This window comes from Enhydra lutris, unplaced genomic scaffold (genome assembly GCF_002288905.1).
Source record: "Enhydra lutris kenyoni isolate GAN:26980312 unplaced genomic scaffold, ASM228890v2 scaffoldscaffold3, whole genome shotgun sequence".
Lineage (NCBI taxonomy): Eukaryota > Metazoa > Chordata > Mammalia > Carnivora > Mustelidae > Enhydra > Enhydra lutris.
In genome coordinates, this window is record NW_019154087.1 from 12,149,982 (window position 1) to 12,175,463 (window position 25,482).

Below are 25,482 nucleotides of genomic sequence, written 5' to 3' on the forward strand. Positions count from 1 at the left end.
ACAGAGAATGTGAAGGTAAAATGACCCCCAGCCACTCAAATACAGCAGTGATGATTTGGAGAGAACGTGGGAAGTAAAGAACTCAGTGGAGCTGACAGGGTTTACCAAGAGCAGTGAAGAGATCCGAGCTCAGAGCCATCCACCTGGACGAGAAGCAGAAGCAGGGTGTGTAAAGAGTCTATAAAAAGGAATCCTAGGGCAGCAGGCATTGTTTTTCTCACAGAGCTTACACTTTCTATTGATTTCTGAGGCTTTCTATTTCTAGAACATCGTTCTGATTTGGGCACTGGCATCCTAACGCCGCTCTCAGAGATGGACAGACGACTGCAGGACAACAGGAAAATGTGGGAGGGTGTCCAGTCCGTACTGCTCACTGCCTTCAGTGGGGGCATAACATTCGGTGGCGGTGGTGGCTTACACAGGTCCCTCTGACAGGATCTCACAGAAAGAAGCACAGCCTTGTGTTTGAAAGAGTGGAAAGCAATGGGATGTAGAATACATGGGTGTCCATGAATATTTTTATAAACAGGAAACTTGGGGCATTTGTCACCCTTTTATTGATTCATAAATCCATATTTTTAGAACGTAAGTAAAGACAAACACACATAATTTATATTCATCTCTCCCACACCCCGAGAAGTTTTTCTAATATGAAACAGTCCTTTCTGCATTGTCTAAAAATGTGATGTGCGCTCAGCATTTTAAACTTGTTTGCACTGCGGCCTCGTAATTGCATTTCTGGTCCGGCTTCTAACTAGGTCAGTGAGCAGCTGCTGTGTGCAAAGTACTTGTGGGGTCCTGGGCCAGCATGACGTGGTAAGGGGATGTGTTCGAATCCCAGCTCGGCCATTTATATTGACCTTGAACAAGTTAGATAATCCCTCCGATCTCTTGGTTGTCTAAAATATAAATGCTAAAAATGCCCATTTTAGAGAGATCTAGGCCTGGGTCGCCCCGGGGGGGGGCACAGCCTGACATGAACGCTGGTGTGCACACAGCTTATTTGTATATGTGGTCCCCGGGGAGCAGGAATGCAGGCCGGCGGGTGGGAAACAGGGAAGGAGACGCCAAGGGAAGGATGAGCTACCAGCCGTCCACCCATCCACGCAGCTGGGGCTCCGTCCTGCCAGGTGCTTTTGAGAAGTCTTAGGAAATGAGACCCAGAACTGTTTGTATATGGACAGGGACAGAGCAGGGAGGGGCAGCTGTCCACAAGCTCCCGTGCCCCATTGGTCAAAGATGACCTCTATGGACCTTAACTCCTCCATCCCCTAGGCTCAACACATGGGGGTGCAACACAAGAGTTCCCGTGGACACCAGCTGTGAGGGCAGAGAACTTCGGGCAGAATCAAGAGGGACTCACGGTGGGGTGGCCACGAACCTTTTAGAAGGCAGAGCATCTTCTAATCGACCCCTGCAGGGAGTCTGTTAAATCTCACATGAAACTCAACACTGCATCAGTGGCTGGAGTCAGACATGGGCTGAGGATTTGGATGTGGAGAACGGAAATGTCCCATATTAAATAAAAATTAAATATAAACTACTTAGTACAACAGTGCCTGACATGTTCGAGGCTCTCAGTAAATGTTAATTATTATCATTAGGGAAAACAGAGCTGACCAAGCTCAAGAGGTTTACAGTCTAACAAGGTAATAGATGTATAAACAGCTAACAACAGGCAGAACAAAATGAACATTAAACTAATACCATATGTCCTTGGATTTCTTACATAAATGAAAATAAGCAGATACTCTAGATGTGAAGGGAATGGGGAAGGCTGCAATTGTCCTGTTGAAGCTGACTTTAGCATAGCTGGTCTGAATGGTGAGAAAAGGCTGTGGCCAAAGTAGAGAACGTACAGAAGGGAGGCCATCGTTCTGTTTACCCTGGGCCCTCCAGTCCTCAGCAGCGGCCCATCCAGTCCTGTGATGCGGATTATTACCTGTGTGGGCTGATGCGTTCCAAGTCTGCATCTCCAGCCCAGACCCGACTACAGACCAAGTACTTTCTAGACCTCAGGTACCTTAAAATCAACAGATCCAACCCCCAACTAGACACCTTCACCTCCCATCCCTGATCATTCTCTCCCTTTTTCCCTCTGTCTCTAAATGACAAGGCAGACACTTGGCAGGCATACTTTCCCCCGACGAACATCCCTGCTGGGTCCCCACATTGGGATCCATGCCAACTCCTACTACCTCCTAAACAGTTTTTAGGTAATTCTGCTTCTCAATATGCAGAATTCCGTCACCCGAGTCTGGGCTGTCTTATACCAACATTACTAGAACTGGGACTGCTAGCTTCCCAGTAGTCTCCTAACTAACTTCCAGTCATCTCCAGTTTTAATTCCAGCAAATTTCTCTCTCTCTCTCTCTTTTTAATAAATCTTGTTTTACTTCATCTATTGTCTTCCTGATGTCTGATGATAAGGGCAGTATCTGGTCCATCATACAACTCACTAAACGTGGAAGGAGCAAAGAAGACAAGCAGGCAGGTGTTGACTTGGAAAGGTTACAACAGCACAAAAAATGGAGGTCTGGGGGTCAGCGGTATCAGTGGTAGATTATACAACAGGAACAGAAGAGATTGCCCGTTCTCTTGTCTTTATTTCCCTTTTATTTTTTCTGTTTTCCCTTAAGCATCTCTGACTCTGCTCAGTTTCTTCCTGTGTCCCGTTCCTTCAGTGTTGGGCAGCTTCTCTGTCTTCAAATTAAATGATTCATAAATTATTGATTCAAATAGTAGTATAAAGAAATAACAGGTCAACTGTATTATCTAACACTTGTGTTATACTTTACAATTCATAAACCCCTGTCCTATAAATTTTAGGAACAGAGACTGGCAGGAACTCTAACTTCTTCTTTTAAAGAAAAAAATAGTGAAAATTATGCTTCATATTCACATGTGACGGGTCATAAGAAATATGAGGCAGAGGAGGGTGCTTGTCATGCTTTAGAACTTGATTTGTGACTCCCTGTTACATATAATGAACTGAGTAGAATATCCTTCCTACTCCCTTCACTCAGCCAAATGATCTCCACAGTTTTCCCCAAGTTCAAATGAACGAGCTCGTGGGATATCCTACACTGAAATAAGCTGGATCCCACAAAGGGCACTTGTTCTGACTCATCTGTCTCCTTCCTGCCTTCAAAGGGGGATGTGCGCCGACTCTGCCCCTTTTCTGTGCCTTTCCTCACTCACGCCTGATCATTCCATCTCAGTTCACTCTCTCTGGGTATGTAGGCATGCGTGAAGACGCTGACCTTCAGCCTTGTTTCAGAGGAAACACTGACCTTGACGTTTGTCTCAGATTTTAAACTAATTGCAGTTTTGAAATTGAAAAATATAATTGGTGCAATTATTTCAGAGATTTTTTTCATGTTTAGAAGAATGAGTCTTTTGTCCTTATTCCTTCTACTGTTTTATCAATATTAAAATCAGTGAAATTGTTCATACTCTGAACTGGCACTAATTACACTGATTATTTGAGAACAACTTGACTCTGTATTACCCAGAGATAATTCAACCTCTTCCTCGGCGAAAGAAGAGAATATTGTTAGTTTGGTTAATTGTGTGCAGTACCCTCTTTTTTCATTAACCAGTATTGAGGAGACACTAATACACTGACATGTTGGGGAAATGGGTAATTGTTAATCAGTTTTTCTCCCTTCAACAAAATCTGTTTCAGGAGTGAACACCCACTTGCTCAGCTCTACTGCCATTCGATCATGGAGCACCATCATTTTGACCAGTGCCTGATGATTCTTAATAGCCCAGTAAGTACCTACTTCATGGCGGCAGAATTTTAAAAGAGATCTTTATAAATTCAGTTTTATTTTTAAGTTTTGGATGGGTTCCCAGCACCATAAATTCTTGAGCCTGCTTTATTCCTTTTTGGGTAAGGAAGGCAAAGCCAAAACATTTCAGATCTTCCCAGCCTCGCTTCTCTACACAACCAAGACTGTCTCAATGTTGCCTGATAAAGGATATCTGGTTACTCACCTCAGTTTGGTTTTTGCAAACTAGAAATAAACAAAACTAGTATTTTATGGCTCGCAGTTAATTCTTTTTTTTTCTTTCTTTCTTTCTTTTTTTTGGTCAAATGAAGTGGCTTATATAGCTGTCAGAGGTTTGCTTTCACAAAACCAGGCCTGTTCCGCTTTTTATTGAATATTCTGACTACTCACAAACTGTTATGTTAAGGAATAGAGCTGTTCAACAGTTTGGTTAAACGAATATTTATCAGTGCAGAAAAGCATATGATATGCTACGCTAGACAAACTTGTGTGAAGGGAAATCAAATAATGTACACCAAAGCATTAACAAGGGTTGTCTCAGCCTAGTTAAATTATTAATACTTTTTATGTTCTCATTTTGATTTGTTCATTATTCACACTATCTACTACACGCATATATTACCTTTATAATAAGGAAAAAGTGAAGCTGTAACTATCACATGGAACAAACACAAAACATGGTATATAATCTTAAAGCAGTTTTACCTCCATCTTTTTATGCTTGCTCGCTGGGACTAGCTCTTCTCTGAGCCCTAGAACAAAACTTAGGAGGCCCATAACTTTTCTGGTCATTCTTTCTTCTTATCTTTTCTTTCCTTTCTTTTTCTTTCGAGAGAGACAGGGGGTGGGTACAGAGGGAGAGAGAATCTCAAGCAGACTCCATGCCCAGTGCCAGCCTGATGCAGGGCTTGAGCCTGTGATCCCATGATCCCAAGGTCGTGACCTGAACCAAAATCAAGAGTCGGACGCTCAACTGACTGAGCCACCCAGGCGCCCCATTTTCTGGTCATTCTTTTTAAGTAAAAGCCTTCTAATTACCTTAAGTCCCAAAATATAGTATACAGGTCTCAATTTAGAAACCAAAATATCACCGGGCATGGCGGCCCACGCCTGTAGTCCCAGCTACTCGGCAGTCTAAGGCAGGAGGATCACTTGAGCCCAGGAGTTCTCGGCTATAGTGCACTATGCCGATCGGGTGTCCACACTAAGTTCGGCATCAATATAGTGACCTCCCGGGAGCGGGGGACCACCAGGTTGCCTAAGGAGGGGTGAACCGTCCCAGGTTGGAAACAGAGCAGGTCAAAACTCCCGTGCTGATTAGTAGTGGGATCGCACCGGTGAATAGCCACTGCACTCCAGCCTGAGTGCAACATGTAGCCAGACCCTGTCTCTTAAAAAAAAGAAAAAGAAAAAAGAAACCAAAATGTCTAGTCCTGCGTAAGTCTGGATTCTGGATTTGGTTTAAAGTCTTCAGGCTCTCCCCTTCCTGCTCTGGTTGGCTTCTTTCATCCCTACCTTATGTTATTTCTAACTCCTTCCTCATTCCTAAACCCCATGTAGTTTTCTATCTCTCCAGACTTGGAGAGTAGGAAGGGGGAATGAGTAAGAAGAGGGGCAAGAACCTTCTCAATAGACTGGTACTGTTAGGAATGTCTCACTCTTTGGGTCTGGTAGGTGTTTAAACCAAGTTATTTTCTTGTGGGCAAGTTCATGTTCCCTGCCAGGCTCCTTTATTGTGGGGTTTTTCTACCAGATGTTTCTTTAATGTGAATGGTCATCTCTGTCTGCTCTATGTATGGCTCCTTCCTCAGCTCCTAAAAGTCAGATCACTCACTTGGAGAACCTTTCTGCGAAGGTTCTTTAGCCTTCTTTGTGGCCCTCTTGAAAAGGACAGGGTGGAAATGAACCCCCGCCTCCAAAACTCAGAGAATGCAAGCCGTCCCATATAGTAGTAAGCTTTCCTTTACTGTCAAAGTCAATGTGGCTAGTTAACTTGTGCCTTGCCTTTTAGATTTTCCAGACAGGAATTAGACGTGAGACCACTGCGGGCCCTCCCACTCCCACTAGGCTACAGGGGACATATGTAGGGACTTCATGCTCCTCTCTTACCTGAGGTGACGGGGAACATGATCACACCTCTCCCTAAACATCTCAGTGTGGATGAGGGGTTAAGAGTTACACAACGAGATCAGCCACCTCATTATAGATTCTGCATACAGTCTCATACAGATTGCTAAAGTATGTGATTGTTTAATATGAATTAGTTCATGTGTGGTTGGTGCTTAAATGACATTAGCATAAGTGTACAGGTTGTATTCTTCCCTACACACATTCCCTTGGGTACGGTACCATAATTATGGAAGTTGAATTTTGACCTTCAGCAAGAAAGCAAAAAAAAAAAAAAAAAATCCCTCCCCTTGGCTTTTGCTCATACACCCTTTCTGTCCTATATCAAGAAGGTTGACAAGGTCACTTGCACCTAAGGCATTGCTCTTTTGCTTTGGACACTGGCTTTGGGCTCGGAGGAGGCTGCTCTTCCTTCAGTGCCCACCTAAGCTGCCCTACTGTCTCCAGATCCAGTCCCAACCACGTTGTCTCTGGGCCCCCACACACCAGCGTGCATGCCCTTGTTCATACATCTTGACCGTTCACAGAGGGCCTCCAGACTGGCCGGTCTGAGCTGTCCAGGTTACCTCCACATGCACCAGTCTTCAGTCTGCTTTATGCTCTGCTTCCTAAAGTTGCACAGGTTTTGTGTGATCTGCCCCAACATGATTTGTCCCACAAACCATATCATTTTTAGTGTGTAGGGTTTCAGAACAGAGACTTTTCAGGAATCACATATTGTGTGGTAGTAGAAGCATCTGTACTTTCCTTGGGGTTTGCTATCTATGTGCCTTATTTAAAAATATAAAACTTTTATTTCAATATCCCGTTTAGTTTTAAAGAAAGAAAATATGCTAACCTTTTCCTAAAGCATATTTAACAGTATCCCTATCAGAAGTACCCATGTCATTCAGTGACATAGCTTAGTAAGTAGTATGTTATAAGACCATGTGTATATTCTGTCTTTGTAAGCACCAAAACATAAGAACTCAAGGTCACTGTTTTCGGGAATGGAAAATAAAAACATAACAGCAAAAGATACTTCCTTTTCCACTTAAAGTTGTTTTATGTTAAATAAAAGTAGCAGGAGTTATTTTCTAAATAGTTTTCTTTCTGGCCTAGAATCTAAAATGACTTCATAGTTAAAAACAATGTGCATGGTTACAATCACAGATTCATTAATTAGATACACACCACAGTGTTGGCATCTAGTTACCCTCAAACCAGTGTTGCCTGCCGCACTCAGCAATTTCCCTGTCTTTAGAACATATCCTTTGCCTCCAGATATCATTCCTACACTTCTGGGTCTTTTTTTTTTTTTTCCACTGGACCTGCGATTTAGGAAGCACATCTCACTTAATTTACAGATACTGTTTTGAAGATATGCTGAGTACCCAAGGAATGTTTTCTGTAGTTCAAGATGAGAGAACTACTATGCTTTAAATTACAGATAAGAAATTTTAAAAAATGGTTATATGGCAGAAATGTTCCATTATTTACAGCTGGATTAGCCAGCTTTTCAATATTTCTTATAGATGTTTCAACCCATGTTTGCTTTTTATCACCAGTAAGCACACCTTTGGCTCATGTCTTGTACCCATCTGTATCAGCGTGTTCCTAAAGAATACACAGTGTTCTCAACATTGATTAAGTTAAATTATATAGCTTTGCACCCAAAAAGTGTTTTTGGATTTATTACAAAAGCCATAGAGAACTGATTTCTTTAATAATCAATTGTTTAAAAGTTTCACTACTCCATTCTTCATGTCCATTAACATGGCTTTGATTTTTCAAAGGTTTCTCTTGCTGTTACAGCAATTCACCTGCCCAAAGGTCAAAGATGTAGAGTTATTAGATTTCAGGCCTGGCCCAAGGCCCAAGGGATATAAGATTTGGAAAGACATACATGTGTAGGCAGATGAACCATTATGAAGCTGTTTTTTCTTCTTGGACAAGGTGGTGGAGGTGGGAGCATAGAGGGCAAACGTCCTTTCATGGCATTTTCTCTGAAGTAAGCAGCTGTCCTCTGTATTCATGAGTTCAGAATACTGGGCATGTGTTTAAGATACGTCACTCTGTCTTCAGATTTTGTTCTTGTCAGCCCTTTCTCCAGGTGGAGTGCTAATGATGGTTTTCTTTTTATAAAGGGCAACCAGATCCTCAGTGGCCTCTCCATTGAAGAATATAAAACCACGCTGAAAATGATCAAGCAAGCTATTTTAGCTACAGACCTAGCACTGTACATTAAGTAAGTCCTAAGAAATATTCTGCGATAAATAGGTCTTGGAAGTGTTTGCACTGTTTCAAACTTCTAAAATGCATGTTGGCAAATTTTTAGATTATAAAGACAAATATCCTGGCGAGTCAAATGTCTTGTTTTTCAAACTATGAAGCAGTTTCCTAAAGGAAGCCAGAAAAGGCTATTTCTTTGACTTATCACTTAATGCTACAAGTTCCAGAATACAGAGTTATTTGTGCTGTTGATCTACTGCTATGTCTCTGAAGTGATGTACAAAGTAAATTATCATACCCAGGTCATACCAAGCTAGGTTGTGCAACCTAAAGATGATATAGACTGTTTGCTTTTCCTCATTTCTTCACTGCCCCCCTGCAGCTTCTGACCGTGTTACAGCTCCTTTACACTGTCATCTAAGCCTAGGTGGGCAGAAAAGGAGCTAAGTGCCAGACGAATAAATCTTGTTTCTTTTTATTTGATCCTGGCAGAAGAGTATTAATATAGAACTTTAGTTAGTGAAGTTACAGACTCAAAAATTAAAGTGGGCATTAGAGTAATATTTGTCATGCATGTATGCATTTACCTATAATTAAACTGCCTTTCTAAAAGCGAGAAAAGCCTTTGCTGCCTTCGGGCAGGCCAGTTTCCCACATGCAGACTGAGATCTTTGCTGCACGTGTAGGAGTGAAGGGAGAGGAGTCTGGAGGTCACACCCGGGGGATTTCCTTGAAGCACAGTGCTCTCTCCCTCTACACAAAGATTCACACCCATGGCTTTAACCACTCTGATGAGAAGTAAAAACAGAACAGACACACAAAATCACATACCAGATACCCACTCTTGTACATTTAAAAGTAACAGCATCTAAAAGGGTCTGGGTCATTGGATTTTGGAGCACTTGAAAGTTAATTAGGATGAAAGAAAAGACAGCAAACTTCAGTTTATTTAAAATGACTGCAGAACAAAGATTATCAGATTATGAAGAATTTAAAAATTTCTGTAACCACAAAGACTTCCCAGCCTTTCCAGGCCACGTGGGTCTTGCCTCTGAACCTGTATGAAACCTATTTTCCATTTTTGATACTCTAGTCACATACAGTCCGTTTTGTTATATAAGTGTTTCTTACATTTGTTTTGTGTCTCTGACTAGATTTTAAACACGATCAGAAGGGCTCATGCCTTATAACTTCCCAACATGCTTAACAAGTGCTGGGCACAGAGGAGGTATCACTCGACACTGAGTGAATATCAGTGTACACTTTATTTGGTCTTTGCTTCAGAAGACCTTTGCTACTTTATACTGAGTATAGGATATAGAGTAATTATGAACATTTTTCTACTCTATACCATAATGTGTAAGATAAATGAAATTAAACCGAAGCCATATAGATCTGATTATGCCATACCCTTAAAATTTCTTAAGTCATTCTTGGCATCAAATTTTTAACTCATATTTGTTTCATTTTCTAAAGATCATATTTAAGAATTGAAATGACCATTATTTGTGAGCCATAGTGAAATAATAATTTGAAAATAATTTCAATTTTAAAATAATCTGTTTTACCCAAAGAAAATGGTAGAAGGGAGGAGAGTGAGATATTTTTAGTTTTTTTTTTAATTTTAATTCTTATTTATTTATTTTAAAAGATTTTATTTATTTATTTAACAGACAGAGATCATAAGTAGGCAGAGAGGCAGGCAGAGAGAGAGGAGGAAGCAGGCTCCCCTGCTGAGCAGAGAGCCCAATGCTGGGCTCAATCCTAGGACCCTGGGATCATGACCTGAGCCAAAGGCAGAGGTTTTAACCCAGTGAGCCACCCAGGCACCCCGATATTTTTAGTTTCTTAAATGATGACTTCTATATTGGATACTAAGGTGGGGGAAAAAATTTAGAGATTTTTTTTTCCAAAAAAATTTACTCTATGGGTCTTTGTCAACCAAAGAAATAAGAGCCTGAGGACTCATCATAACTACCCAATGTTTTTCTTTATTTTCAAGGAGACGAGGAGAATTTTTTGAACTTATAAGAAAAAATCAATTCAACTTAGAAGATCCTCATCAAAAAGAATTGTTTTTGTAAGTAGGTTTCCTGTCCTTAAAGCTGAAGTCCTGTTACCCAACTAATTTTATCACTATCAGATTTTATTGCAATTATTTGTTACAATGTGATGATCTTAGAGGTTGTTAGAATTCTCTAGAGTGTTATATAAAGGGCTGAATATGAATATTTGTTTGAAAAGAAATGCATTTGCCAATACAAGTGAATAAATCACTCCTTTGTCCTAGAAGGACCTTTAAAATGTGGTAGAATATCAATACAAAGCTGTAAGGTTCCCTTGCTCATATTCCCAATTGTTTGGAATGGAATAGCTGAAAATAGCATCTCAAAGACTGTGGAAGCAAGAAGGTCGCTGAGAAGCGTTCACTTCTCTTGAGTGATGGCAGAGTAGCACAGTCAGAACGTCAAGATTTCCATTTCCCTCCCCTGTACACCTGTCCTTCCCTTCTAGCTGCAGAGACCATCCCTTCGGTGTTAGCATTCCTACCTTTGCCACGGCAAGAACCGGGTCCACCACAAAGAACAGGCGGTCAATCATAGAGAAAAGAATGACTCAGAACACCAAGGAGAGTTCTACCATAATTTTGAAATAAACATTTCTTTAAATGGATTGATACTACTTAGCATGCAAAAGAAGATGCAAATTCTAAGGAAACAACACACAAATGCCCAGCCTGTCTGTTCTGTTCTGCGCAATCATGCTTGACTTCTTAGTCTCAAAATGCTTTTCATAACAGTTCCTTAGAAAAGTAGAGACCTGTAGAGGCGCCTGGCTGGCTCAGTCGGTAGAGCATGCCTCTTGATCTTGGGGTTATAAGTTCAAGCCCCACACTGAGTGTGGAGATTACTTAAAAATAAAAAAAATTAAAAAAATTAAAAAAAAAAGTATAGACATGCTACTGTAGTTAGTGAACAGTTTGTCCCAATAACAAAAAAGAAATCCAAAGGCAGTTCCAAGTCTACAGCTGTTCCCACTGCCAGGTCCTACGCGCTTGCAGAGAAGAGCTCCCAGTTCTAGAACACAATGTCCCATGAGCACCCATTTTTCAGATTTTAGTGAAGCTCACTGAGGGGTATAGTCTTCTCTGGGGCAGACAGTTTATACTGATGAGCACCGAAATCCTGCATGACAGCGGGTTTATAGTGATTGCAGATATCTCTCCTGCACCCACTTCTCCAAGAGAGTTGGTGGAAGAGGTCGAGTAGCTGCAGCAAACCACTTCCTTTTTGCCTCACAAATGTAAGGGAGAACGTGCTTTTAGGTTGGGTTTCCCTGCAGGGACGAGGGATACAGCCCTTTACCGCAAGTGTTTCTGTATTACAGTGATGGCCTTTCTGCCTCTTCATTCAAACGAAATTATTACAGACATGCCTCTGGCTCCAAGATGGGAAACATTGCACTAAGTACAGAGCCATTGTCATATGACAGTTATGCTACTGGGTTTCTAGAGCACCTTGTATCGACACCAGAGCCCAGCATGACTTTTGCTTCTCTCAACCACAGAAAGACAAAAGAGCACTGTCCTCTCATTTCCCCCTTTCTCTGGCAGATACTGTTTAAGTCAGAGCTTTTCACACAGAAAGAAGTCACTTCATATGCTGAGGTCAGCATTGGGATGACCCACCATCATTCTTGCTCTCCTAGAACTTCTATCAATAGAATATCTGATGTTACCCTTTAATGGCAAATTACTTACTAGTGGACAATGTGTTTTCATCTTAGTGTCACTGAGAATGGGATACCAAGGTGAAAAAAAATAGTAACAGCAGGCAAGCTTTTGCCCAAGGTTAGTAATTTCTCTCCCTGTGCCAATCTGGAGCAAAAGGAGGCAGTTTCAGGGCAAATCCCAATAGTTCAGTGGACAGCCAAAACCGTGACACAATGCTGTTGCTGAATCAATCAAACTTTAGAAAAATTTTTTCTGTTTCTTTAGTCTTTATAAGCAGCCATCCTACATAGGTTAGGGGGCTTTAAATTTAAACTTTTTACCAGTAACTATTTACCAAGCATATATATTTGCATAAAAAGGAGGGGGAGGAAAACCATGAGAGACTGTGGACTCTGAGAAACAAACTGAGGGTTTTAGAGGGGGGGTTGGGTGAGCCTGGTTGTGGGTATTATGGAGGGCATGTATTGCATGGAGCATTGGGTGTGGTACATAAACAATGAATCCTGGAACACTGAAAAAAATTAAATTTAATTAAAAAAAAAAAAAGTAAATCGTAGCCTTGGGCTTCTTTTTTCCCTTAACAGAGCGATGCTGATGACAGCTTGCGATCTCTCTGCCATTACCAAACCCTGGCCTATTCAACAACGGGTATGTTGCTTGCTGATAGTAAACGCAGGGATTAAAAAGTCAAAGGAAGAAAAGTCTGTATTCTAAAAGTAGCTTCGGGAGTATTTGTGGTATTTTATCTAATTTTTAAATGGTATTAAAAGCAGATAATTGGACATAACCAGGTTTTCTTTTTTAGAAGTTTCCTTAGCATGTACTAATATTTATAAGATACAGTAAGAGAGAGAGCACCTGTATTAACACAGCAAAAATCCAGCTGTTGATAATCTTCAATTCCAGTACTTCTGGCTCCCTTGGGAATGTTTTTAGCACATTTTTTTTAATAACCTTGAAAAACAAGCAGCAAATTATTTTCTTTTTATGATTTTTCTTTATGGTTAGCCTTCCAGGCTATACCTCTGCTCCAAGTAGGCATTAATGAGTAGAACTTAAACATGTCCTGGGGCTTATAAATATAGGAAATGTTGATAGAAGGTGTCAGGAAGGATGTGATCAGGGCCTGTGGCTGGGAGGCTAGAAATATATCCTTCTCTCTAAATAAGTAACTGCCATAACATTTCTTAGAGGCAGTAAAGGCCCTGGGCTCAGACAGGGACGGCTGTACATACAGTGCTGCAGATATCGTGCTTTTGGTTTTTAATCCTAAGTGCACTACTCGAAACTGTTGACAGTCTGCTGCTGGTCAGGGCTGGGCTCTGAGCTGCACAGTCATGGAGGCCAGTGACAGGTTCATCTCATAAAACACAAATGCTGAGAAAACAAGATTAGAAATGGACTCTGCAGGCACCATAGCTGCCGACATGCTGTAAGCACTCAAGAAAGATGGTCTTCATGGACTGTCCTGCTCCGTAATAAATGGGACTATCTGCCCATTTCCAAATAGGGAAGAGGGTGGAAGAGGGAAGAATTTGTCTTTTCATTTATCCTTTCAGCTTAATCAGATCCCAGAAAGGTAGAGCCATGAGGTTGGGGGTCCAGACATAAAAACAAATACTTAAAGCCTCTAATTAAAATAGTTTGGTATTGGTGATAGACCAGTGGAACACAATAGAGCATTGAGAATTGCATAGAACATTTAGTGTATAATAAAGATAGCATTTCAAATAACTGGGGGAAGAGAGAGACTTTTTATGAAATAATCTTAGGGTGACTTTCCCATCTTCCATAACCAGATGCCAAAAGACAAAATTGGATGTACTTTGCATACTTACATTCCAAATGGAGCATAGAGTTCAATGTAGAGAATTAAACCATAGAAGTACTAAATAAAAACATCTGTGGATTCTTGCATAACTTAGGAGTAAGAAAACTTACCTAACTATGGCTCAACATGTAGAAACAATGGAAAAGATTGATAAACTTGATTACATAAAAATTTTTTAAAAAGCAAACTTTTGCATGGCAAAAGACACTGTAAGCAACGTAAAAGTAAATGAGAAACTGATAAAAATATTTACAACTTACGTTTTATATTTAATACCCCAATATTAAAGAACTCATAAAAATAGAGAAGAAAAATGACAACAATCCTTCAGAAAAATGGGCCAAAATTTTGAACAAAAAGTTGATGGAATGTGAATGGCTCTTACTCATTTGCAGAGGTCCTCAGAACTTCATTCATAAGAACTACAAATAAACTTGACACAGAAAAGCTTGTATAGAATCTCATAACAGGGGGCACCTGGGTGGCTCAGTCCTTAAGTGTCTGCCTTCAGCTCAGGTCCTGATCGCAGAGTCCTGGGATCAAGCCTGGTGTCGAGCTCCCTGTTCAACAGGAAGCCTGCTTCTCTCTCTCTCTCACTCTCCTGTGCTTGTGTTCCCTCTCTTGCTGTCTCTCTCTGTCAAAGAAATAAATAAAATCTTAAAAAAAAAAAAAAGAATCTCATAACAGCTCCATTCCTAATATGGTAGTATTATATATGGCAGATACGTTCCAAGACCCCCAGTGGATGCCTGAAACCACAGATAGGACTGAACCCTTCTATATACTATGTTTTTTCCTATGTATACAATCACTATGGTAAAGTTTAATTTATAAATTAAGGACAGTAAGAGATTAACAACAATAATAATAAAATAGAACAATTCTAACAGTAGACTATAATAGAAGTTATGTGAATGTGGGGTCTCTCTCTCTTATTATATTGCACTCTCCCTCCTCCTCTTCGTGATGATGGGAGATGATAAAGTGGAGAGGTAGTGGGCTGGATGATACAGGCATTGGGATGGAGCGTTAGGCTTCTGTTGGCTTCTGACCATATATCAGTGGGAGGATCATCTGCTTCTGGACCGCAGTTTGAAACCATGGAAAGCAAAACTGTGGATAAGGGAGATTACTGTGGTCGATCAGCAGGAAGATAGCTAAACATACTGTAGTGTATTCCATATAACTCATACAAGTTGTTGTATGAACTACTTAATATTGTAGCGTATTCCTTATTCCTTACATATTTCTTATGTAGTGTAATATTTATTCCTGTAGTGTATCCACTGATACAGTGGAGTACTGCTCAGCAGTAAAAAGAAACTCACCATTGATACATGTGACAACACGATGAGTCTCATGAACACCATACAGAGCAAAAGAAGCCAGACGCAAAAGAATCTGTTCTGTGACTCCATTTCTATGAAGTTCTAGATGAGGCAAACTAATCTCTGGGGAAAGAAATAAAATAGTGATTGTGACGAGAGAGAGGAAAGAAGGGGCAGGAAATCACTGAGAAGGGTCATAGAAGTGATAGAAGTATTCTGTATCTTGGATGGGGTATTTATTACATGGTTATATGCATTGGTCAATACAGTGAACTCATGAACTGTGCGATTCAAAGTATGTAAATTCTACTTCATTTAAAAACAAACAAACACTGAGATACTATTTCTTACTTATCCAGTTGGCAAAATCCAAAGACTTCACGAGATATTCTGTTGGGGAAGTTGAGGGAAAAAAGGAATGCAAAATACTGTAGCTCTTTGGAAGTTTATAAATATATTCATTTACCATTACTTCTAGGCATCTTATCCCAAAGATATACTGGAAAGAATATAAAAAGATATTTATACAAGGCTACACACTTTAGTACTATTTGTAATGGCAAAGACCGGAAGTAACCCAAATATTCATCAGTAGGGTACTGACTGAATAATTTATAGCACATTTACACGATGAGTTCTGTGCAACTGTAAAAAGAAATGGGGGAGTATCTGTATACTACTACGGAGCGATTACAAGAATGTATTTTTAAGTGAAAAAAGCAAGGTATAGAAAAAAGTATATTGTACTCTACCATTTATCTAAGAAGAGGGTAAAATATGAATATATGTACATATTTGCTTCATATTTTAAAAACCCAGGATTAACTACAAAAAAGTTAATGATTCCCTATAAGGGAAGGAGGAAATAGCACTTAGGGAACAGAAATGGAAGCTAGAGTTGCTGAGTGTACTAGTTTTGTAGATTTAACTTTGGAACGGTTTAAATCATTTCTAAAATTATAAAATTGAATTTTAAGTATCCATAAGCCTTGAAAGTAAGTGAAACAAGCCTGATTTTGGTTGCAAAACCATACATGAAGGGAACTATTTCATTCCAAGTGATATTAAAACAATACTTTGACAATGTATCTCTAGTGGGGTGTACCCTAAAAACAAAAAGGAATTACCAAAAAAAAGCTTTAAACTGTTTTTAGTAATCTTATTATTAGTGGTGATTTTGCATAGATACTCAATCACTGCTTTAGATGATGCGGGATAAAAGCAAATAAAAAATACTGTGTTCGTGTTGTTGAGAGCTAGGATCATCAGTGTAAGTAGAAAGATAAATGTGGTTAAGGTTGGGCAGAAATGGTGTAGTCCTGAATTTGAATTGAAATGTTGTATGGACTTCTGTTGTGTCCTAGCTCCATCCTCTAAAAGGGCTTAAAAATAATGACCAACCTTGTGCCCATATTGAGGTTTCTAAGTACTTCAATTTAAAGGAACAACTGCTCTGAAAAGAAACAGCTGATAGCAGTTCTAAAGCAGGACATGAACAGAATGAGCCTAGAACATCTTATTGTATCAGAAAGCAGGGAAGCTATTAAAGACTGGTAGGGGGGCACCTGGGTGGCTCGGTGGGTTGAGCCTCTGCCTTTGGCTCAGGTCATGATCTCAGGGTCCTGGGATCGAGCCCCGCATCGGGCTCTCTGCTCAGCGGGGAGCCTGCTTCCTCCTCTCTCTCTTCCTGCCTCTCTGCCTACTTGTGATCTCTCTCTGTCAAATAAATAAATAAAATCTTTAAAAAAAAAAAAAAAAGACTGGTAGGGTTTTTCAAAAGAACAGAGAAGCCAACTTAATAAGCTCCCACTGGCTGAGATGGGACAATCTGAGTATCAATAAGGATTGAAATCCATTAAATATGTTTCAATCTAAAAGTTCGAATTAGTAATAAAAATAATAAAATGAAACCTTCCCTGGTCATCCTTGATAGTTGCTTGGAAACCAAGTTGCTTTTTTTCAAATGGCAATTAAAGTGGAAAAAAGCATTTCTCCTGCTTTTCTTATATGAATCGTGCTTTAGAGTAACTAAATAATTGATATGGGGAACTTTCTTTTTATTGTACTTCAACTAATAAAAGAAAAAGAAATGATCGCTTTGAATATCACCTTTTTTAGCCCCTAAAGTAGTGGATCTAGACAAAGATCATTCCTGGTGTCTAATATTACAAAAAGAGAGGCAGCCAGGCTTTATATGGCCCCTGATGGAGGTACACAGCAATGCCTATGAAGCAGTCAAAAAAAAAAAAAAATCTAATCAAGCGTCTAGATCTTATTAGCAGTGTGTGGAAATACAGGGCACAGAGGAACATGAAATGACATAATGGGAATGCAATCAGCAAAATCCACATAGAGGAGAACTGCAGGATAAACAACCCAGTTTACCTAACGACAACAACAAAAATGATAAGGACAATTTTTGAAAAGAGGAGGAACATGTAGATTAAGATAAATTTAGGGCGCCTGGGTGGCTCAGTTGGTTAAGTGACTGCCTTCATCTCAGGTCGTGATCCTGGGGTCCCAGGATGGAGTCCCGCATCACTGCTTCTCCCTTTGACCCTCCCCCCTCTCATATTCTCTCTCACTCTCTCTCTTTCTCTCTTTGACTCTCAAATAAATAAAATCTTTAAAAAGTAAATAAATGAACTTAAAAGGCATATCTATCAATCACCATGTACGCCCCTATACTGATACCGTGTTTTTCACAGCACCTGGCATAACAGGTACTTAACAAATAGCTCATTGATTATATACACAGATAGGCACATTCTACCTTTCCCCCACTGATTGCTAAAGTTGAAATAACATGTTACTTTTCTCTGCCTAATTACAGGTTATAAACTCTAGCCTTGGTGATTAGGCACATATTTAAAAGCAAATAAAATATAATTTCTATTACTCGTTATTATTATCTTTTTACTGAAGTGGTTGAAAGCTAGCTTTGATAGATTTCATTATCTTTATTCAAAGTCTCTATTTTATAGAGTTGTATGCTTTTAATTGCCAAAACTTAATCGGTTATTTATTTCAGATAGCAGAACTTGTAGCGACTGAATTTTTTGACCAAGGAGACAGAGAGAGAAAAGAACTCAACATAGAGCCTGCTGTAAGTATGAGACCTTGTTGGTAGGAATTATTCAAATACACTCGTTTAGTATAGACTTCTTACACTTTCTGTGGGATATTAGGAACACAGTTTCTTTTCATTTTAGTTTTTAAAACATCTTTCTTATTAAAAGAATTACATATGTTTGTTACAAAAAACATAAGCAAATAAAAGAAGACAAAAAAGACTCTTGGGGCCATCATATTGTACTTACTTTTTTGTAATTTGTTTTTTCTATTTCAATATCGTAAGCTATTTTCATTCTAATGGATACTCTTATGCGTATTATTTATGATGATCACATGAAACAGACAGAGCCACAGTTTACCTACTTCCTTGGTGTCATGTCTGCAACGTTCACTAGGACCAGCAGCACTTTGATAAACGTCTTTGTTGCTAATGCCAGTTTTCATTCTCTTGTTAGGACAAATTCCCAGAATTGCTGTGTTGAAGGGCACAGATTTTTAAAGGTTTTTCATACATACTGCCTTTTTTTACATAGAGTGTGGCTCTCACAGACAAGAGTAAGAGTCTTCACAAACCATTTCTGGCTTTTAGAGTACATTTTCCCTGAAAATGAAGCATAGAGTCTTTTTTTTTTTTTTTTTCAATTCAAATGGACATTTATTGAGTCCATATTAAATGGGACATGGTCCTCACCCCCTCCCCGTGTACAGTTCCATCCACTCTGCTCACTCTTCCTCAGCTGGGCATATCCTGTGTCTCATAGTCTTTCACAGCTACTCCCGGTCTTCTGATGTAATGGTGGGCTCATTCCAAGGCTCAGAACCTTCTTAGAAAGTGGTGGGTAGCAGAGTGATGATCACAGCTAATGGGGAATTTGCTTCATTTTAAAAGCACTCGGTACAGACTCGTTGCTTCCCATGGCCGGTGCTGGGCTCGTCTGCTGCTCCAGTCATGACCTCCTGGGAATAAGCAGGATGACATCTGCATAATTATCCTTCAGAAAGCTCTCTGCATGAATTGAATCGTAATCAGCTGTAGCCTCAGTAGCTTCTGCCACAAAGCTGAGGGTGTTCCACTCCGTATCAGTAGATGATTCAAAGCTGTGTGTTCTCCAAATACACGGCAGTGGTCGACTCTGGGTCAATGGTTGACTCTAGACGAGTGATCAATGCCATGGGTAGGGTGGGAAAAGCCAACCAGGATGAACAAGCCAGAGAGGATCAGGGTCTTCCTAAGCCCAGTACCAGCAGAGTGCAGGAGACCGAGGGGGAAAGAGACAGATAGGCTTGTGTCTGGCCTTTCTCAGCTAACAAAGCGATTGATGTTTTGGGGGCCAACTTGCATTGTGTTCTTTAAGTAACTAGATGTGTGTGTGTGTGTGTGTGTGTGTCTGTTTCTGTGTTTGTATTTTCAGGATCTAATGAACAGGGAGAAGAAAAACAAAATTCCAAGTATGCAAGTTGGGTTCATAGATGCCATCTGCTTGCAACTCTATGAGGTATGTATATGAAAACAGACTTGCTAAATTTAGACTGTGTTATGAATTAAAACCTCAAGTAAATTGAAGCGATTAACACTAGGCTGTTTTTTCCCCCCTGATGAACATGCTGTTTGCATTGAAGAAAGAACACATTTTACATTTGATTTTTCTCAAAAACTTTAATTCATCAGTGTATGACTATCTGCTGAGTGCCTACTCTGTGCTAGACTAGCAAACTGATGTGAGAATACTAAAAAGAATTATATGTCAGTGTTACCTTTAGGAGGGATACTGTGCATACTCTATGTCAGCATATTCTTTTTTAAGTTTAGGCCTAAATAAAGAAAAAAATTATCCAGCTTTTTCTCATTGTATAGTGTAGCTTTAATATTATTAAAATTTCTATGAGGATGTAAAGGAGATAACTGGACAAATATTATAAGTTCCCATTTCCTTACACCTTCTGGCTTGGGATTTTTATTTTTTTAGGTAAAGATATTCTCCCTAAAACATCCCGGTTTGCTAGTTTAGATGCTTATTCCCAAAGTACAGAAAGTAGACACTATCCTTGTTTTTAAAGTTTATATAGGAAACCATCTTAAGTTTTAATTATTTGGGAAAAGCACATTTATCATAGAGTTATCATAGAATGTCAAGACCCAAAGAAACCCTAGAATCTTCTAATCCAGACATTCCACAATTCAGTAACTTTTTTCCCCTACATTTCATATATGTACATGGATTTACTTCATTTGAATCTGTTGTTAAATTCTATGTAATATTGATATGTATTTTTACTATTATTTATTAGAGTCATTATAGAAAACTAAGAGAATTCCACTACTCAGACAACTACTGTTAATACATTAGTATATATACTTTATGAATTTTTTTTCACTTAGCAAATTTGGTTTTTGTAATTCATAATACATCATAATGTATATTTTTTCATGTCGTGTGTTTCTGTGATATTTTTAAAGGCTGCAAAATAGTAACATAGTATACCTAACCCTGTTGTTGGGTATTTAAAGTTATTTTCAGAGTTTCTGTATTACAAAGAAACCTGCAGTGAACATTTTGTATCTAAATATGTGTGCCATTAATAATTGGTAAATAATACCATTAATAAGTTAATCTTTATTATGATCTTTGACACAGGTCTATTTAAGTACATTGTATAAAACTGTTTTATAGGGCGCCTGGGTGGCTCAGTGGGTTAAGCCGCTGCCTTCGGCTCAGGTCATGATCTCAGGGTCCTGGGATCGAGTCCCGCATCGGGCTCTCTGCTCAGCAGGGAGCCTGCTTCCCTCTCTCTCTCTTTCTCTCTGTCTGCCTCTCTGTCTACTTGTGATCTCTCTCTCTGTCAAATAAATAAATAAAATCTTTAAAAAAAAAAAAAACTGTTTTATAGGAGAACACAAATAAGCAGTTCCTGATAGGATCACACTTCAGGAGAGCCATCTGTACTACCAAAAAGCAAAATGTATTGTTTCCCTGAGAAATGGATTCCCTACAGATCTGTCTCTATTGTAACTCAATACAGTTACTTTGGAATGTATGTGTCTGCTCTCTCTCTCATCACATACTCCTTGTCTGCACAGATTAAGAGAACTCAGTCATAAATGACCTGCATATTTGTTCACACAGCTTGTGAAAACCCGTGTGGTGAGCCCGCTGGTGAAATGAGTGTGAGATTGTGGCTCTTGGGAATAGGCCCGAGGAGGGGGCTTATTTCCTGGATGCCTTCTAGTTGTTTGCTTTCTTTTTCTTTCTTTAGGCCCTGACCCATGTATCAGAGGACTGTTTCCCTTTGCTGGATGGCTGCAGAAAAAACAGGCAAAAATGGCAGGCTCTCGCAGAACAGCAGGAGAAAATGCTGATTAATGGGGAGAGCAGCCAGGCCAAGCGGAACTGAGCAGTCTGTTCACGCCGAGTTCAAGTTTACAGACCGTGTATTCTGCAGTATGTCTAGTTTTGCTATACACTCTACGAGTTTAGTGTATACTTTGCCACTGCTGTATTTTTATTTTTTGCACAACTGTTAAGGGCACAGCATGAAATGTTTTTAGGGGACTATTACATATTTTCTGTATATTTGTTTTATGCCACTGATCTGAGGTTATCAACGACACCCACTCTTAGCACATGGATAAGAGCTCTGTTTGTGATATTTTGTGTACTACAAAGTGCAAGTTAAATTCTTGTGCTGAGATTTTTTTGTTTGTTTTGGGGGAATTTTAGGGGTTTTGTTTTTTGCTTGGGGGTTTTAGATCATTGTTTTTGTGTTTTCTGAATTACCAATCTATTAAAGAATGTTTGGAATCTTTTCATTCTCAAAAATAGCCTAGGAGCAAGTTGAATGTATTATGTGACATTTAAAACCTATCTTTTTTTTTTTCTCTATCATAGGATAGAGAAAAGTGCTGGCCTAGTGGATTTAAGGGGAAAGGATAGTATTTGTCAACAAAAAAGTAAAACTGAAACAAATGGCAAGTACTAGAAGGCAGTATGGTAAAGAAAAGGTATTGTTAATTGATTTGCTGTTTTTGTTAGTGAGCAGGAAGGGGAGAACTCTTTCATTTTAGTACATATCTCTATCCAAACACTACCCATAAAATCACTGCAGTCTACCCTCTCTGATGGAAAGCAGGGAAAACCTTCGGAGGAGACACTGCTTTAATGGACTTCATGGTCCTTGACTTTACTGAGGGATAGGCATGATCCAGAAATGGAATGGCCATATCTATCGGTCAGTGAAGAGAAACATTCTGTTGGAAGAGTCCTCTGAGAGTCAGTGTTTTGAATATTGAACTTCCTCTTTTAAATAACTTCCTTATCGTTTCTCTTACAAACCGTAGTTTATAAGTGAACAGTTTAAGTCTCGACAGAAAACTGAGAATAGAAGTGATCATGGGAGCACTGACCTGAGGTAAGATACGACTGCAGATAAAAGGTAAAATGAATCATTATTTTTCTTTGTCAAAGGAAGCATAGAGAATAGTTTTAATTGTATAAACAGAAAGGGGCTATCCTTGATGTTCGGGTCAAAAATTAAATTGAAGAAGCGGGAGAGGAGGAAAGCTTAGGCCTGAATAAAACTTAAGCGTATTGAGTCTGCAGCTGAGAAACTGCCATATTTCAGTTTATAGGACTAGTCAACTCAGAATCACAGAAGTTTGGGTGTGTGCACTAAATGCTGACCCTGAGCTTAAGGTTGTTGATACTTTTCATAGCTTTTTAGCACATTTAGAAAACGTTAATATTGTCTTAGATTTGAGCCCATTTGAGTGGATTCCCATTGATCATGTGTACCCTAAATACACATTTATTCATCATTAGAGAAGCAGATACTGAATCGAGCAACTGGTTCGGGAAAGGAAAATCTGTTCCAAGCATGCGGAAATGTTTGGACTCAAGGAAAGTAGGAAGAGAAGTATTTGTCTGATTTGTTAACCACCAAAAAAAGTTTCTGAGTTTCAGTCACTAATTGGGTAGAAAATCTCTTGGGGACATGGTGCAGCATCCTCAAAGGACTTTCACTAAACATTGTTTCCTATTCATATTGTTTTTTTCTCTCAACTGCCTAAAACTCAATATCCTCATTGTGTTTTTAAAATTCTGAGTGTGAATCTTACATAATGTGATTTTATTCTTAACATTCATGTAAAAAAAAATTGTCTTGCCATTACTTTAGAGTGGTAAATGCTGGTCTAGGAAGTTACCAACTGTTTATTGCTATATGTGTAATTGTTGTAAAACTTGTATTTTGAGGATGCTATTCAGTTTTTATTTGACGTCATATAGGTGAGATCTGTAAAGTTGCCTCTTGGTGGCGCTGGTGTGTAAGTTACACAGGCTGTCACTAAAATAATGTATCTATATACTGGTATACACCCATGCATGCAGACATAATTTTTTAGTATAGAAAAATCGTTTAAAGAAGAGCAGTCTTTAGTAACGTTTTTATCATACACCTTGTGATTTAGCAGTTATGCTAAAATCTGTAATCATGTACTTTAGTAGTTTTTTAGACCCATCTAATATGTCACTGAGATGTATGTATGGAGGTTTTGTATGTGTGCCATTTTAACAAACAAGAAGTTCTATGTAGATTAGAAATTGTTTGGTTTCCTTTAGATAATGGTTTATTTTACTTTACTAGTTTAGCAATTGAAAGAAGTTGGTTAGCGCCATGCCTGTTCTATTGTAGGAAGTTTTAGTTCTTACAAGAAGAGTACTTCTTTAGGACCAGTTAGATGGTTCAAATAATTTTTACTTTTTAGGAAAATCATTCCATACGTAGGTTATCTGGTACATGGGCACAAATCGAAGCTTTTGTTCTTATGTGAATTTTTTTTTCCAGTATCTTCCCAAGTTGGAAAAAATATATTTATAGTCCTTCCTCCCCTGCAATGTATCTGTATTACTAGTAAGAAGCTGTTTTTTTCCTAAAGTTGTTATAGTTATAGCTGAATGATGACATATCATTTCAATTTTCAGCCCCCAAAGTGCCCACTATTTTACTAAGTCGTTAAAAGATGTCTATAAAATTGCCAGGCCTTATATTTTTCGCAGTATTGGCCCTTGCCAGTCACAGTCCTTTGTGAACCTGTGTGAGTCACTTAACCTCTGTGTGCCTGAACAAGTGTTATTAGAGGAGTTATGTTTGGGCAAAGCCTCTGTCTTCATGGAGGATGTCACAGAAGGCAGCCACCACGGCAGCCCTAATGGGCCCTGGAGACCACTGTCAGAAGTGGGATATTGGGCTGCAGGGCACGGTATCTAATCCCACATGTCACTTCCTCTGTTTCAAAGACTGAAAAAAAGATAATACATTTATTTGGTTTCTCATGCAGATCACAAGCGAATGTGAGATTTTGAGTACCTTGCTTCAAGGTACAAACTCTGGGGAGTCATGTTGTCACCACTTATTTGTTAATCGTGAAGAATAGTTTCTATTAGATAAGAGTACTGAGATTAGAAAGTGTATGAAAATACACTGGAAATCTTGGGATCTGGGAGGAAACTGGTCACAGATCTGTTCTTGCCTAGTGGTAAAGTGCCTTTATTTTCAGCACAGAGCACAAATGTTAGACATACTCCGATTTGATTTTCAAGTTTTCTGTATTTTTCACCAGATTTTACTCCTAATGCTTGATAGGTCATCACAAGCAGTGCTGTTGTTTTGGTTTTTATTTTGATTTGATTACAAGAGTGATTTTAAGATGAGAAGAGGAAAAGGTGAAATTGCCGTCGTCTCCTGTGAATGAGTGTAGTTGAAATCAGGTGGTATAACTGAATTGCTCAGTATCAGACATGGAACGATCCACCCTTTATTGAGTCCCTGTGACACAACAGACACTGTGCTCCGCCGTGGAAATAGAGCAGTGACCTCAAGTTGCCCACAGTCTGCAAAAAGGGCTAGATGAGAGACTTACCAGCTTCTGATCCTGCCAACTGAACCTGAAAATATAGGGTACATTATATCACTTGCATTGTCATCTATAACATATGTATTATAGACAGTTTTCCAAGGACCTTCTTTACCTGGAACTTACTAAGACTCCATCAGTGAATATCCTGTCTTCTTACAAATATGCATCATTTACCCTCTTGGTAGCTTAAAGAACACATTATGTAAGGAGTCATGTATTCTACTATATAGAGTTTGGTTTTTGGTTTTTTTTTCCCATATGCTAGCCAGGTAGAGATTACTCAGAGTTCTTTTAGATTGTTAAATTGTGCACAGTTTTGGACCCCTTCTGCTCCCCTACAGGAGGAAGGAAGAAAGTACTAAAGCTAACTTCACCTTTCCATATGTTTCTCAAAAGCCTGTGTAAACGTGTCTTAATAAATGTCGTTGAAAGCAGTGTAAATAGTTGAAAATATAAATTTCTATTAC

General features: G+C 39.2%; 2 protein-coding genes across 4 annotated transcripts in view; both read left to right on the top strand.

Moving 5' to 3' along the window:
• The window catches only part of LOC111153963 (phosphodiesterase 5A), a 156,097-nt gene extending 133,017 nt beyond the window's left edge, over positions 1–23,080 (top strand). For both annotated transcript variants that reach the window (XM_022513324.1, XM_022513330.1), the window contains exons 15-21: positions 3,689–3,776; positions 8,051–8,151; positions 10,138–10,215; positions 12,453–12,516; positions 18,059–18,133; positions 19,515–19,598; positions 21,358–23,080. In XM_022513324.1, the coding sequence (XP_022369032.1) occupies positions 3,689–3,776; positions 8,051–8,151; positions 10,138–10,215; positions 12,453–12,516; positions 18,059–18,133; positions 19,515–19,598; positions 21,358–21,495 (628 nt within the window). In that variant the 3' untranslated portion in view covers positions 21,496–23,080. The remainder of the gene's footprint in view (positions 1–3,688; positions 3,777–8,050; positions 8,152–10,137; positions 10,216–12,452; positions 12,517–18,058; positions 18,134–19,514; positions 19,599–21,357) is intronic.
• The window catches only part of LOC111153981 (fatty acid binding protein 2), a 42,756-nt gene continuing 39,703 nt past the window's right edge, over positions 22,430–25,482 (top strand). Inside the window, exon 1 of one of the 2 annotated variants that reach the window (XM_022513343.1) lies at positions 22,430–22,509. The gene's annotated coding sequence lies outside the window, so the exon portion shown is untranslated. The remainder of the gene's footprint in view (positions 22,510–25,482) is intronic. The other variant, XM_022513337.1, reaches the window with a different exon arrangement.